This window comes from Rana temporaria, chromosome 8, assembly GCF_905171775.1.
Source record: "Rana temporaria chromosome 8, aRanTem1.1, whole genome shotgun sequence".
NCBI classification, from domain to species: Eukaryota; Metazoa; Chordata; class Amphibia; order Anura; family Ranidae; genus Rana; species Rana temporaria.
In genome coordinates, this window is record NC_053496.1 from 121,907,591 (window position 1) to 121,923,180 (window position 15,590).

At 42.9% G+C, this 15,590-nt stretch overlaps 1 protein-coding gene across 19 annotated transcripts in view; it reads left to right on the top strand.

Moving 5' to 3' along the window:
• The window catches only part of KCNMA1 (potassium calcium-activated channel subfamily M alpha 1), an 856,444-nt gene that overhangs the window by 338,600 nt on the left and 502,254 nt on the right, over positions 1–15,590 (top strand). For all 19 annotated transcript variants that reach the window (XM_040320626.1, XM_040320627.1, XM_040320632.1 and 16 more), the window contains exon 6: positions 12,669–12,744. In XM_040320626.1, coding sequence (XP_040176560.1) covers positions 12,669–12,744 — 76 coding nt within the window. The remainder of the gene's footprint in view (positions 1–12,668; positions 12,745–15,590) is intronic.

Here is a 15,590-nt window from a genome sequence, read left to right on the forward strand (position 1 = left end):
TGTGTGTATATATATATATATATATATATACCCCAATCAGAGGGGCGGGAGCTCTGTACTCCAAGAAAAGGATTTTACAGGTAAACTATTTAAAAAAAATCCTGTTTTCTTTTTTGTACACCACAGGACACAGAGCTCTGTTCATTACTTAGTAGGATGTCCCAGAGCAATGCTTATCTTGAGGGGAGGGAGACACGGATCAAAAAAGCAGACCGCCATCAGATGTGCCTGCAGCACACTGCGCCCAAAGGCGGTATCCTCATGTCCCCTTCCATCCACTTGATAGAATTTCGTAAATGTATGGACCGAAAACCAGGTTGCAGCCTTACAGATCTGAGCCATAGAGGCTTGGTGATGCACTGCCCATGAATCACTCACTGCTCTGCTCGAGTGCGCTTTCACATGAAAAGGAGGATCCTTCTTCCTCAAACCATAGGCCTGAACAGTAACTTTCCGAATCCACTTAGAAATGGATTTTGACGCTGTCTGGCCCTTTCTGGGACCATCTGGCAGCACAAACAAAACATCAGTTTTCATATCTGAGCCTTTCCTTTCAGCTAAAACTTGATGGCTCTTACTACATCTAGAGAATGCAATAATCTTTCTTCCGTGGAATGCGGATCTGGACAAAAGGATGGTAAGATCACATCTTGATTCAGATGAAATCCTGAGACCACCTTGGGCAGGAAAGTTGGATGGGGTCGCAACACCACCCTGTCTTTGTGTATAATCAAATAGGGCTTTTTACAGGAAAAGGCTGTCAATTCCGATACCCTTCTAGCAAAGGATATAGCAACTAGAAAAAAAAACAATTTTCTTGTCAAGAGAATCAAAGGAACACGGTGCATTGGCTCATAGGGTTGTCTTTGTAAAACCGACAAAACAAAATTTAAGTCCCATGGACACAAGAGAGACTTAACTGGTGGCCTTAAATGCAACACCCTGTGAATAAAGGCCTATACCAAAAAATGAGGCAAGTGGCTTTTGAAAAAATACTGATAAAGCGGAGACCTGGCCCTTGATAGTGCTCAAGGCTAGCTTTATTTCTACCCCCATCTGTAGAAAGACAGGAACTCTACCAATGGCATATTTTCCAGGATGCCAACCCCTGGATTCACACCAGGAAACATATGCCTTCCAGATTCTCTAATACATGAGCCTGGATGCTGGCTTTTTAGCATTACCAGAGTACAGAGAACTGGACCCAAGAGTCCACAACCCTTCAAGATGTAGGTTTCAACAGCCAAACCATCAAATTTAGACTTCGTAAGGAAGTGTGGAATACTGGTCCCTGCGAAAGCAGGTCTGGGTGCAGTGGAAGAAGCCATGGCTTTCCTAACACCATCCTTACAATCTGTCCATACCAGGATCTTCTGGGCCAGGCTGGGACCACCAGCATTACTGGTTTATTTTCCCTCCTGACCCTGCGAAGAAGTGGAACAGGAGGAAACGCATAGATCAGGGAAAACAGTGGATCCTTTGTTCTTGAAACAAAATTGTCCAACTTCATGTTGAACATGGAGGCTAGTAGATCCACATCCGGGGAACCTCATCTCTGGCATATTGCCAGGAATACGTCGGGGTGCAGAGACCACTCTTCTGGAGATAGAAGCTGGCGACTCAGATAATCCACCTGCCAATTCTCCACCCCTGGAATGAAGACTGCCGAGAGATAAGAAACATGCCCTTCTGCCCACACTAAAATGTGGTTCACCTCTCTGGGCAGCCAGACCCCTGGTGCCCTCTTGGTGATTGATATATGCCACCACGTGGCATTGTCGGATTGTATCCGAACAGGACAGCCCTGTAACCTGTGTGTCCAGGCCTTGAAAGCCAAATGCACTGCCCGAATTTCCAGGATGTTGATGGGCAGGATCTCCTCCACTTTGGGCCATCTCCCTTGGAGCATAGCCCCTTCTAGGACTGCACCCCAGCCTATAAGGCTGGCATCTGTAGTCACCACCTTCCAGGTAACTGGGGCGAAGGACTTCCCCTTCTGTAGATTCTTGGTTAGCAACCACCAACTGAGGCTTTGCCACACTTCTGACGTCAGCCGCGTCGGTATAGTCCAAGGCTTGGACTGTCCTGCAGCCAGTATGCAGTTTTGCAATGGTCTTGAATGAAACTGGGCATAAGGGACCGCCTTGAATGAGGCTACCATCTTCCCCAACAACCTCATGCAAAGGTGAATGGAAGGTTCCCTCTTTGCCTTGACCAGCCGGATCAACTCTTTCAAAGTCTCAATCTTTGGCTTGGGTAAAAATACCCTGTTTTGGGTTGTATCTATGACCATATCCAAATACTCTAGCCTTCTTAGGAGCTGCAAGGATGATTTTTTTAAGTTGAGGACCCAGCCTAGGCGCTTTAAGTAGCCTACCGTTTTGAGCACGTTGTTTAATCGTGCAACCGACTGTTCTACCAGAAGCAGATTGTCTAGATATGCTGTTATTGCTACGCCTAGCGCCCTCAAATTTGCCAGGAGCGGGGCTAGAACCTTGTTGAATACCCAAGGTGCAGTAGCTAGACCAAAGGGTAGGGCTACAAACTGGAAGTGGCGCTATTCTACCGCAAACCTTAGGAACTTTTGGTGAGCAGGACAAATTGGCACATGTAGATATGCGTCTTTGATGTCTATTGACGCCAGGAATTCTCCCCCTTGTAGGGTGGAGACCACTGAGCAGATAGACTCCATGCGAAAATAAAAAATGTTCAGGAACTGATTCAGATCTTTTAGATCTAGAATGGGTATGACATATATGTTTGGTTTTGGAACTGTAAAGAGATTTGAATAAAATCCAGAGCCTTGTTTTTCTGAAGCAATCTCTATGATTACCCCTTGGGATAACAGGTGGTCCAATGCCACGAACAAGGACCCTCATTTAACTGGATCCTTATAAATGCCTGACCTTAGGAAATGGGATGGCGGGATTCCCCAAAATACCAGTCTGTAACCCAGAGACACTGTGGAGATTACCCACATGTCCTGAATCTGTTCCTGCCAAACTCTTAAAAATCACAGGAGTCTTCCCCCCACTTGGCAGAGTCGGGGCGCCTCTTCATAAGGAGGCCTTGGGGTTCTGCTTTGCAGAACTTTGACCCCAGGATTTCTTTTGACCCTCGACCTAGCCCTGGGCCTTTTCTCTTGCGCTTGGCTGGGGAGGCCGTCACCACTGCCTAGAGACTGTAGCTCCTGGGGCTGGGGAAAGAGAGCGTTTAAAAGAGGGACGTTTACTCTTTTTCTTAACTAGCAAAAAAGTAGTCTTACCATTAGAAATGTTCTGGATATTATTATCTAGATCATCCCCAAATAAGCGCTCCCCATGAAAGGGGAATCCGGCCAAAAGCTTTTTGCACAGAGCTTTAGCTGACCAATGCTTTAGCCAAAGAATCCTGTGCATGTGTACCAACAGGAGAGTAAGGCAGGATGCTTGCTGAATTGAATCATTAATGGCATCCACCTCAAAACATAAGGCCTTAGGTAGGTCTGCCCAATCTCTGGCCTGTTCAGCAGGGAGGATTTTAATCACCTGCTTCATCTGATTCTTTAAGAACTGACACATACCAATTGCTGCTACTGCAGGTTGGGTAACAGCGCCAGCCATAGTAAAGGAAGATTTAAGCAGAGACTCCAGCTTTTTCTAAGTTGGATCTCTAAATACCTGAACATTGTCCACAGGACAGGTCTAATTTTTATTCACGGAAGAAATGGCTGCATCTATTGCTGGCAAACTCCATTTATTGGCGAATTTCTCCTCCTTTGGGTACAGAAGGGACAACTTCTTGGGAGGAGAAAACAGCTTTTCTGGGTGATCCCAGTCAGCATACATAAGTTTTTCCAGTAAAGGATGGACCGGGAAGGTATATGCAGCCTGCAGTAACTTTAAAGGCCACAAGGAGGGAATAGGGGACCCGGCTAACTCTGGAGGGCAGTTTATACGCATCAGGCACAACCTTTGTATAGTACTGCACCTGCATTCCGAGAGCCTGAGCGGAAGAAGGAATCCTTTCCTCATCCCCTGACTCATCCGACTGCCCCTGATCCTGGTCCCCGGAATCATCAACATCATCAGATTGTTGATCATCTGATAAAGACCCCAAAGCAGAGGAATGAGATCTACCCCACTTTCTGCTTTTCTGTGACGATGCTGAAATTAAAGCAGCTAACCTCCCTTCTAAACCAACCAATGCTGCTGCCAAAGCGTCTTCAGTGACATATGCAGGAGCTGCCAGGTTGGGAGAGGCTGCAATGCCTGACAGAGGCAATGGCTCATTCTGTGCGGCTGCTTCCGGTCTCTTAGGGGAGGCTGGTATCATGCAGGCATGTCTAGAACCCCCAGATCCAGATGGTGACACTTTAATGCCTTTTTTCCCTGCCCCTGAACTCCTCCTATGGGGAGACATAGAGGGTTATTTACGAAAGGCATATCCACTTTGCACTACAAGTGCAAAGTGCACTTGAAATTTCACTGAAAGTGCACCTGGAAGTGCAGTCGCTGTAAATCTGAGGGGCAGAACTGAAATGAGGGTAAGCGCTGCTGATTTTATTATCCAATCATGTGCAAGCTAAAATGCTGTTTTTTATTTTCCTTGCATGTCCCCCTCAGATCTACAGCGACTGCACTTCCAAGTGCACTTTGCACTTGTAGTTTGCACTTGTAGTGCAAAGTGGATTTGCCTTTAGTAAATAACCCCCATAGTCTTAAGCACAAAGCAGAGGTACTATTACAAGTGCATCAATTGCTGAGCCTAGTCTTACAATAAACATAATGCCTGCTAATATGCACAGCCTGATGCTGAGTAGATGTCTTGGTAGGCCTGAATCCATTCCACAACAAAGGTGCTTGCGTGCCCCAAAGCTTCTGTGTCCCACTGCTTTACAGACTCTCGGCATCTGGGGTTTTAAATACCAGCACCCTGCGCCTGCGCTGCAGCCCACTGTGCCTGATGCACATGCACACTAATGCCACCATGCTCCCTTCCGCCTCCTGCTGTTCCCATAGAGAAAAGCACGTTCCCTGCGTGTGCACATAGGGGGCGGAGGCAAGCGGGAGAGATGGGGGAGAGAAGACCTCATCCGGGTGGACAGCCGTGGGACCCTCGACAACGTGGGACCCCCCCCTTAAAATCACTTGTGGCAGAGCCTGAAACGGAAGGTGTGAGCAGATCCACAGACCGGCTGTGGGGGCTTCTGTCCTGGAGAGCATGTAAGCAAAAAAAACAGGTATGTCACTTTCCTTCCTCTATTGGCGGAAAACAGGCAAGACATGCAACTACTCACAGAAGAGAACCCTTTCTCAGGGTTATCTTCACTTACCTTATCCCACCGCAGAATACTGCTGAGGACCAGACAGATCCAACCTTCACCCATCACAACAGGCTTTGTTGTGCCAACCTTCAGGGTTCTGGGTTCCTATTTAAAGGAGGCCTCTTCCCTGAACCTGTAAAGCACCATGCCAGAAAACCTTCGGGCATTTTTTAATACGTGCCACAAAGTGCTGGATCCCAGAGTCCAGTCCTCCTAAGAGAGAAATTACAGGCAAAACCTCGTTCTTCCACGAGGCCCGGGTACCATCCATTTGGCGTTATATCTGTCTCTATTGGATAGATCAGGTTGTATAGCTCTTTAAGCCCTGCAGGGGGCCTCAACAGAGCTTCTTCTTATCACATACCTTAACCGTGACCAACACCTTAGACACTGGCGAAAAAACTTAGGTACTCTCCATATAGGAAGGATTATATAGAGGGGAACTTCCCTTGTAATTAGGGTGTGCCCGTGTCCAATCACCTAGTGGTGAGATATAACTCACTAAGTAATGAACAGAGCTCTGTGTCCAGTGATGTACGAAAAAGAAACACCCCTTTGGCCCTCATTTGGCACCTTTAGCAAAACGACACAGTATGCAGAGAAAGTGAGAACCAAAAAAATGTCAAATGCAATTGGATCACTTACTTGTACAACACTGGATCTGTATTTCTGGTATGTTGCATTATTTTATGTTGAAATAAATGTCTACACATTGAAATTTTTAAAGTTGGGAGCTCTGTAATAAATTTACCCTATTTATAGCTATCATGTATGAGTCCGATTTAAAGTTTTCCACCTGATCCACTTAGATAAGGGGAAACAAAACAGGTTCTGTTTATTTAATTGTGTGATCAGTTCTGTTGTTCCCTGTAAGGTGTGGGAGTTTTAGTCAGGAGCTGAGCATCTAGATTCCTCACATTTGAATATACTATATGCATTAAAGATCTGCACCTCCATTATTATTCTTATAAAGTTAAATTGGGTGGCAAGGTTTTAGTATGCATAGTTTTAATTTTTTTTTTTTTTTTTTATATATAGAAGGATGTTAAATTTAGCAATTTTGTCACTGAGTGGGTTGACAGAAACAATTAAACGGTAGTAGTTTTCCAGAAAGATGTTAATTTAGTTTTCTTGCTGTAAAAGGATTATTTTTTCTGTTCTGCTATTCTGATCTTCTTTGTATACAGATAATCCAGGCTTGGTCCCTAAATGATGAAAATACAACGGACTATTATTATCACCCAGGATTGGAAGTGCCCTTGTCTCTGACCTTGTTTCTAGCTTTTTAATAAAGAGCTACAGTAAAAGTCGTGAATGAATTTGCAAGATGCTCAGAATGGATGTCATGGGGGCCTTTGGTGCACACAGAATCTGGTGCAGCTGTCCATAGTAACCAATCAGCTTCTAACTTTAGCTTGTTCAGTTAAGCTTTGACTGTAAAACCTACAAGCTGATAGAATGTCGTGCAGTTGTGCTCAGTAATCGATGTGCATCAGTCTTAGGAAATCGCCCCCATGCGCCTGATGAATGGCAGGGGACCCGATGCGTGTGGCCAGTGGCCGCAATGTCTGCCGGCCATCTGTGATTGGGGGAGCGAGAGCCAGGACATGGATCTGTGTATGGAAACACAAATCCCTGTTTTGACAGGGGAGGAGAGCCAGATCTACTGTTCCTAGTAATTAGGAACAGCAATATGTCTCCTCCTTCAGTCAGTCCCACCCCCCACAGTTGAAAACACTCATGAGGGAACACATTTAACCCCTTGATCGCTCACTAGTGTTAACCCCTTCCCTGACATTTATACAATAATCAGTGGCTATTTTTTTGCTCTGATCACTGTATAAATGTCAATGGTCTCAAAAATGTGTTAAAAATGTCCTATCTGTCAGCCGCAATGTCTCAGTCATGCTAAAAATCGCTTATTGCCACCATTAGTTATAAATAAATTAAATAAAATAAACATGCCATACATCTATTCCCTATTTTGTAGATGCTATAACTTTTGCACAAACCAATCAATATACACTTATTGCGATTTTTTTTATTTTTTTAATGTACCAAAAATATGTAGAAGAATATATATTGGACTAAACTGATAAATATTTTTTTTTTTTTTAATTGTTGGTAATTTTTTGTTTATCTTTAAAAAAATAAAAACATGGAGCTGCGGTGGCTCAATGCGATTGGCACTGCGCTGACAAGCCATTCACCTCTGCAGCTAGGGGTTCGGTTCCCGGTCTCGGCTACATGTGAATTGAGTTTGGTGGTCTCAGCCCGGCTCTCGGTGGGTGTGCTATGCGAGGTAAGCCTGCGCTTAGTACGCCCCCCCCTCCCACAAAAACCACCACACCTACACACGCACTCGAAATTGGGTTAACACACACGCACTTTGACCACGCAGTCTCTAAAAGAGAGGCGAAGGACTAACGGGGCTGGTTGAGCGGGCTAATCCTCTCACTCCCTTATAGGGAGTCCCTCTGCCCCGTTGGGCTTCAAAGCGGAGCAGGTAGGGCGGGCTGTGTGGGAGGACCCCCTCACACACCCGCCATTGCCACCCGGGGCATGGAGAAAGGTGGCAGATTGCCTCTGGGGGAGGCCTGCCTACTCCCAACTCCTGCAGTCCGGCTCCTCTCTCGAGTACACGCACAAAATACACTTAAAAAAAATAAAAAAATAATAAAAAAAAAACTGTAGGGGTGACCAAATACCACCAAAAGAAAGCTCTATTTGTGGGGTAAAAGGGACGTCAATTTTATTTGGGTACAGCGTCACAGCGTCGCGCAATTGTCAGTTACTTTTAATTAATTAATTTAATTAATTAATTTAATTAATTAATTTTAATTGTCAGATACACAGTGCTGTATCGCAAAAAATGGCCTGGTCATTAAGGAGAAAAATCTTCCGGGACTGAATTGATTAAGGAAGGTGTTGCCAGGTGTTTTTTTTTTAATATTCCTTATACTTCAAAGAGGATACATCTGATAATACATAATACATAATAAAAATGATCAAGATTAAGAGAGCATAAATGCACAAATATTAAGATCACAAACGGCGCTAATGGTGACAGTTCTAGTGTAGATGCACAAGGCACCACGTCTACACTCCAATGTTGCGTGAAGGAAATCAGTGAGGTATAGGCAAAAAAGTTCCAAATAGAAGTGTGGTCCACTTTAAGAAAGGACAGATAGTAAGCACCTTCCACCCGAACTCCTCTAGAGACACCACGTGGGACACAATGAGCCCCCTCTGGGGTACACACTCACCAGAAAGTAAATAATACAGGGCGATGTATGCGTAACTCCAAACTGATAATCAGCCTTCAAGCAGGGTAATCAAACACATCTGTATAGGAGCTCCAAATTAAACCAGAAAAAAAGACAGAGAAAGTGCCATAGCATAATTCCGTTTTTAATGGATCAAAAATAGTAGCCCACAGAAGCAAAAACCCCTTCAACCATTGAACGTACAATAAAAGTATTTAAAAAGCGCATAATCACCAAATCCTGGATAATAGGTAAAGCATCGCACTGGTCCTGGTTCAGTCTCACAGAGACTGTCAACTTCCGGTTCCAGACGAGGCACTGGTGGAGCGCAAACGTCACTTCCTGAGCGTCGTGAGAAGCCACGCCCTGACGCGTTTCGTCATAGGACTTCGACAGAGGGCGTCAGTCCAGTCGAAGTCCTATGACGAAACGCGTCAGGGCGTGGCTTCTCACGACGCTCAGGAAGTGACGTTTGCGCTCCACCAGTGCCTCGTCTGGAACCGGAAGTTGACAGTCTCTGTGAGACTGAACCAGGACCAGTGCGATGCTTTACCTATTATCCAGGATTTGGTGATTATGCGCTTTTTAAATACTTTTATTGTACGTTCAATGGTTGAAGGGGTTTTTGCTTCTGTGGGCTACTATTTTTGATCCATTAAAAACGGAATTATGCTATGGCACTTTCTCTGTCTTTTTTTCTGGTTTAATTTGGAGCTCCTATACAGATGTGTTTGATTACCCTGCTTGAAGGCTGATTATCAGTTTGGAGTTACGCATACATCGCCCTGTATTATTTACTTTCTGGTGAGTGTGTACCCCAGAGGGGGCTCATTGTGTCCCACGTGGTGTCTCTAGAGGAGTTCGGGTGGAAGGTGCTTACTATCTGTCCTTTCTTAAAGTGGACCACACTTCTATTTGGAACTTTTTTGCCTATACCTCACTGATTTCCTTCACGCAACATTGGAGTGTAGACGTGGTGCCTTGTGCATCTACACTAGAACTGTCACCATTAGCGCCGTTTGTGATCTTAATATTTGTGCATTTATGCTCTCTTAATCTTGATCATTTTTATTATGTCTTTATTTTTTTAAACGGCTGCTCCCATTACCGTAATATTCAGATTGCTCTTTAACTTGCGGAAATCTGTTATTAGATTTTGCAATAGTTTTTTCCGTGTTGGCGCAGGGAGGTGTATTGTAGGCCTTCAATTACACTTTTTTCTTATAATACATAATACGTCTTCCATTGTGTTTCTATACATGGTAAATTTCTCCTCCTATTACCTTATTTAGTCCTATTTTTAAACACATATGTCACATCTACTCTTTGTAATCATTACTCATTACTTACAGTCCATGTCTTCCTATATCTATACATCCGTACAAAATACAATAAGGCACTCTTTCTCTTAGGTATCCTTGTCTTTTATTTCTCTCAGCCTTCCTCGTTTTTCCCTTTTAATTTTATACTCCCCTGGCTACTCCCCTCCCAAAACAAAACAAACCCAAAACGAAGGGAAAAAAAGGAAAAGGACAAACCAACACCACTCTCCTCTCCCGCTCCCTCCCCCTCTTCCAGTGGAGGTTCAGGAATATTGGCCTCTTAATTGTTTCTCGTGTCCCAAGCCGACTTACTCCCCCCCACTGTGTTTCCCATTAGTCTCTTCCCTTTTTCTAAATGGACAAATATGTTCCATGTTGACCAAACTTTGGTATATTGCCCTTTCCTGTCTTGGGCTGAGAACACCAAGTCCTCTATAACCCCCACATTTCTGACTCTGTAGAGCCATTTAGCAATTGTTGGAGGTCTGGAGCTTTTCCAATTTTTTGCTATGCACGATTTGGCCTTGTTGGTATTTTTTTGATAGCCAAAAGAAGAATTTATATTTTCCAAACTAGATTTCATGAGAGTACACTACTTCCTGCAAGAGTTAACATGTTTAATTTTATTTCATTAATTGCCTTGCTAAGGCGTTGGGCTTCAGTAATAGTTGGAATCAGTGCCAAATTTAGGAGCAATTTCCCAAACCCTGAATGCAAATATCTATCTAGTTACCTGCAGTATCTATGCTGAAATCTTTGCAACTCTTTTATATCAGCAGCAATAATGGGTACTGATAGGCGGCACCGATATGCAGCACTGGTTGGACCCTGATAAGTGGCACTTATAAGGGGGCAATGATGGGCACTGATAGGCGGCACTGATCGGTAGCACTGATGAGGCACTGACAGGCATTAGTGATAAACACTGATTGGCATCCCTGGTGGACACTAATTGGCATCCCTCGTGGGCACAGGCTGGCATCCCTTGTGATCATCCCTAATCAGTGCAGACCCCCTGTCTGGAAAACCGCTGATTAGCTCTCCTCTACTTGTGCCTTATCAGCGTGAATAGAGGAACAACCGATAACTGGCACTTCCTGATTATGAGGTGATCATCTGTGATTGGGCGTCATAGGCTCTTTATCGAGATCGGACATCTGATCGCCGTGCTATGCGCCTTATACTGCTGGACATCATATGATGCCCAGTCAGGAGAATGAATCCACTGCCTGGCTGTCATTTTGCTATAGGGATGTGGTTAATGCACAAAAACACAATAATACACCCAATTGTTTGGTAAAATATAAAAGGAGATGTTATGCCGAATAAATGGATACCAAACATGTCATGCTTTAAAGTTGCGCATTCTTGTGAATGGTGTCAAACGACGTAAATGATATTATCCATAAGCAATGTTTTTAAAACCTTTACAGATTACTACTTTAGATTTACACAGGAGGTCTGGTGCTAGAATTATTGCTCTCGTTCTGACATTCATGGTGATATCTCACATGTGTGGTGTGATCGCTGTTTATGTACGATGTGGGTGTTCACCTTAACTTTTTTTTTTTTTTACACTGTAACTATTTTAAATAATTGTTATTGTTATCACAATATGCCTTATGATGACAATAGGCAGCAACATGTCCTCTTTACTGAGACATTGGACCCCATATGTCTCCTCTGCCTTTTTAAAGCTTTGGGTCATACCAAGATCGGTATGATTTACAACTGGTGAAACTGAAAGTGATGAAATACACATTGCTTCCGGTTTCTTCAACCATCAGCTCTATGGTAAGCCATTGGAACTGCCAACTGCAATACCAGGCTCCCCAGTGGGATGGGAGAGCCCGGGAAGACAGCAGGACCGCATTGTAAAAGAAAATCAGCAGGCATTTACCCGCTAGGATTGCTTAAAAAAAATAAAAAAAAGTGCTCGTCCAGCTCTACGAAACAATACCACGATCATCCCTGCAGCAGATTCCACTATAACCGCTCAAAGTAGCGGTACATCGCCCGGCGTTACATGGTTAAGGGGCCTTTGGGAAAGCCAACGCTACTACAGTGATAGCTGAAATATTCCAGGTCCTGTGCCAAGCAGCTTTCCCTGGTGTGAACAAACCCTTAATGATGGGTTGCATTTGTGCATGACCTTCCTGTAATAAATGCCACCCACTGCTTCTGCAGGGTGACTTGTCTTTTATCCACCCTCTTGTAGTTTTCTGTAGGCAGCCTGCAGTTGGTGGACCTGTTGAGTCCCTCCTACAGCTCTGCCCTCTACACAGGCATGTGTATAGCACAGTAATGATGTTACCACTACTTTAACAAGGTAATACCTGGGCTTGCAAAAGCATTTGTTGCACATACGAGGATTTATATCCTTTTTGTGGCTATGGAGGAATATATTTAAATTAAAGCATTTGCGCCTGGAGTTTAGCTTTAAATATGCTGCACACAGTTTCAGGCTGATGTATAACATTTAGAGCAATGGAACCATTGCCCAGGATAACTAGTCAGACCCATGTTTAATCTAGCAGCAAATGAAAGAAGAAATGTACCAATACAAAACAAACACTGGTTGCTGAGTTTCTGTGTATACATCCCATAGTGATATTATGTTATGCTATCGTTTCTTAATTTATTTTAAATGATTTTGTATGTAGATGCATATATTCCTGTTCTAAATGTAATACACTTTTCAAAATGTTATATGATAAAAGGTAACTGTATTCTCCAAAAAAAAAAAAGCATCATTTATTTTTATTTTTTTTACAGGCTTGAGATTTCTACGAGCTTTGCGGCTTATTCAGTTTTCAGAAATTCTGCAATTTTTAAACATTTTAAAAACAAGGTAAGGAGATATTTTTACGACCCATTTAATATACAAAAATGTAGATGCATCACATTATTCACAGATATGACCTCCAGCAGGAATCCCATCCAAGTTGAAGGATAAGTTCACCTTTGGAACATGTTACATTATCCACCTGTTTTTAGGGAATCTGCACCCCACATGCCCAAGTCCCCCTCCCTGTGACAGCAGGTGGTGGATCTTCTCCCTGCATGTTGTCACAATTGGAAAATAGTGTGGCTGTGAGGAGCTCTGCCCACATGGCCGTGTCATTGATTCACATTTTCTTGTGAATGGGTGGACTACAAGTACCATTGCAGCTGATGGCTTGTAGTTCTCAATAAACTACAAGGGTGCTGGTGAGGGCTCTGGCAGTTCATTGATTCTTCCTGCTCTCAGGTAACTGCCTACCCATACGAATACGATGTGCGGGCAAACAGCTATCCTGAGAGTCCTTAGATAAAAATGAGTACACACTTTTTTTACCTGCAAAAAAGGTGTATTTATTACTTTTTCTTCAAAAGGTGAATTGCTGTACCTGATGAAGAGTGCTGTATATTTCTTACATTTTCAAATTGCAGCCTGTCATCTTCAAGAACTGTTTGTACAACGTTCCTGGGGTCTGATAAAGTTGTCATATATCTTTGCCAGATGTTCATGCATTTTTATGTAATACATTTTTAATCACTGCTGTTCTACATTTGTGGAGCATTTATGTCCTTCATGTAATTTTTGTCATTTTTGTAATAAACCTATATTTGTATATATATATATATATATATATATATATATATATATATATATATATATATATATATTACTATTGCCTTTAAAATCCCAATCTCTTGAGGTAAAATAATTTTTGATTCATGAGAGATGATGGCAATACACATGCCAGTCCATGGGAGTCTATTCATTTTTCAAATGAAATTGTGCAATGTCAGGTAAAGTTGCACAATTTCAAAGCTGCAATCAATGTGAAAAAGGACTTATGAGCTCTTTCACACGGAGCGGACCGTTTCCGGGTCCGCTCCGTGTGTCCGCCAACGCTCAGCGGGGATCCCCGCTCAGCTGTCGGCGGATAGGGAGGTCCCCGCACACAGTGCAGGGACCGCCCTGTCTCTGCTCCGCTGTCCCCTATGGGGAACCTGATGCAGACGGACCGTCTGTCTGTCTGCATCAGTTCCGCTCCTCCGAACGGAAGAAAAATAGGGTTTCTTCCGTTCAGAAAAGCGGAACCCAACTGACGCGGACGCTAGCGGATGCTCCATCCGCTAACGGACGCGTCCCCATAGGGATTCATTACAAGTCCGTTAACGGACTTGTAATGAACGTACAGACAGAGCGGACGTCTGAAAGGGGCCTATCAGGCATTCTGATGATTTAAGACAGGTGTGCAGCTGCAATGTGACCATGTCACAGTTCTAGCAGAGAGAGTGGTTGCTGTCATTAAAGTCACACTAAACTCTTGTTAAAAAAATATATATATATATTATATTGAAGTAACTTCAAGTATTCTTAACTAAAATGAGAAACCCTTCTGTTGCTTCCAGCCTCTGCCAAATCTCCAGATTCCTTTTCTTTACTGCTGTTGTGATCTGACTTCCTGTTAGATGGTGGCTAAGTACATTCTACATGGTCCAACTATATGTCAGAACATAGTAAATTTATCTTTGCTGGCGAGGTAACCATGGGATATGTAGTGTGCATACAGCAGCAACCACATCTAATATGCACTACTTGTTCCAGACAAAAAAAGGAAAGCAGGAAAAAGAGAGGTTTGGGAACTCACAAAGTGCATTGCAAGGTGTATATGCCAACAGAATACAGTGCTTTGTGTAAACTAAAACAATACAGTGCCATCAGTGTATATATACACCAATGGCACTGTATTTTTTCAGTTTCAATAAGTATTTAGATTTCACATAACCGTAAGCATAGTAACAAAAAGTACTGCCCTCAAGAGGTACAAGAACTTGCAACAGCTTAATTGAATCCCACAGACAAATGTAGAAGCAAAACCTGAACAAACATAAAAATTGAAGAAGAGAATGTATGGATTATTTCAGGAGAATAATAATATGGTTTGTTGTCACTTTTACAAAACAGGTTTTAGAAAATTAGGAAGACCACATAGGACACAGTATGTCAACAAATATAATTTCTTGCATACAATTCTTAAACGCTTTTTTTTTTCCAACTGCCCCTGAACTCTCCTCCGTGTTTTCTTATCTGTCCATGTACACAGGGTTGTTTACAGTAGTTTCTAGGCAGTTGAGTTTAGAGACATTTTTTGTAACGCAAAAAAATGGGTTCAGAAGCTGAGTTTACAGGCATTTCAAGCGCCAAACGGTTCGAAATACGGTAACTCTCATTTAGCAGTGTTGCGTTTACAAGGGTTTTTCATTTTTGACCATTTTTTTTAAATAAATAAATATATAAATAAATAAATAAATATATAATATATATATATATATATATATATATATATATTCTATCAAATGCAAACACGCCAAACACAGTTAAACGCGGCATGTAAATGCAGCAAAACTGATCATTTAAATGTCGGTCACTATCTGTCAAGTTAAACCGTTCAGGAGAGGTTGAAAAAACGTCCCGTGTACCTGAAGCCTAAGGGTGAGATCTAAACTAAATTGATGAGAACACCAATTTAAAGGGGTTGTAAAGGTAATTTTGTGTTCCCGAAATAGCTTCCTTTCCTTCACTTACCTCATCCTCCGATTTTGCTTTTAAATGTCCTTATTTCTTCTGAGAAATCCTCACTTCCTGTTCTTCTGTCTGTAACTCCACACAGTAATGCAAGGCTTTCTCCCTGGTGTTGAGAA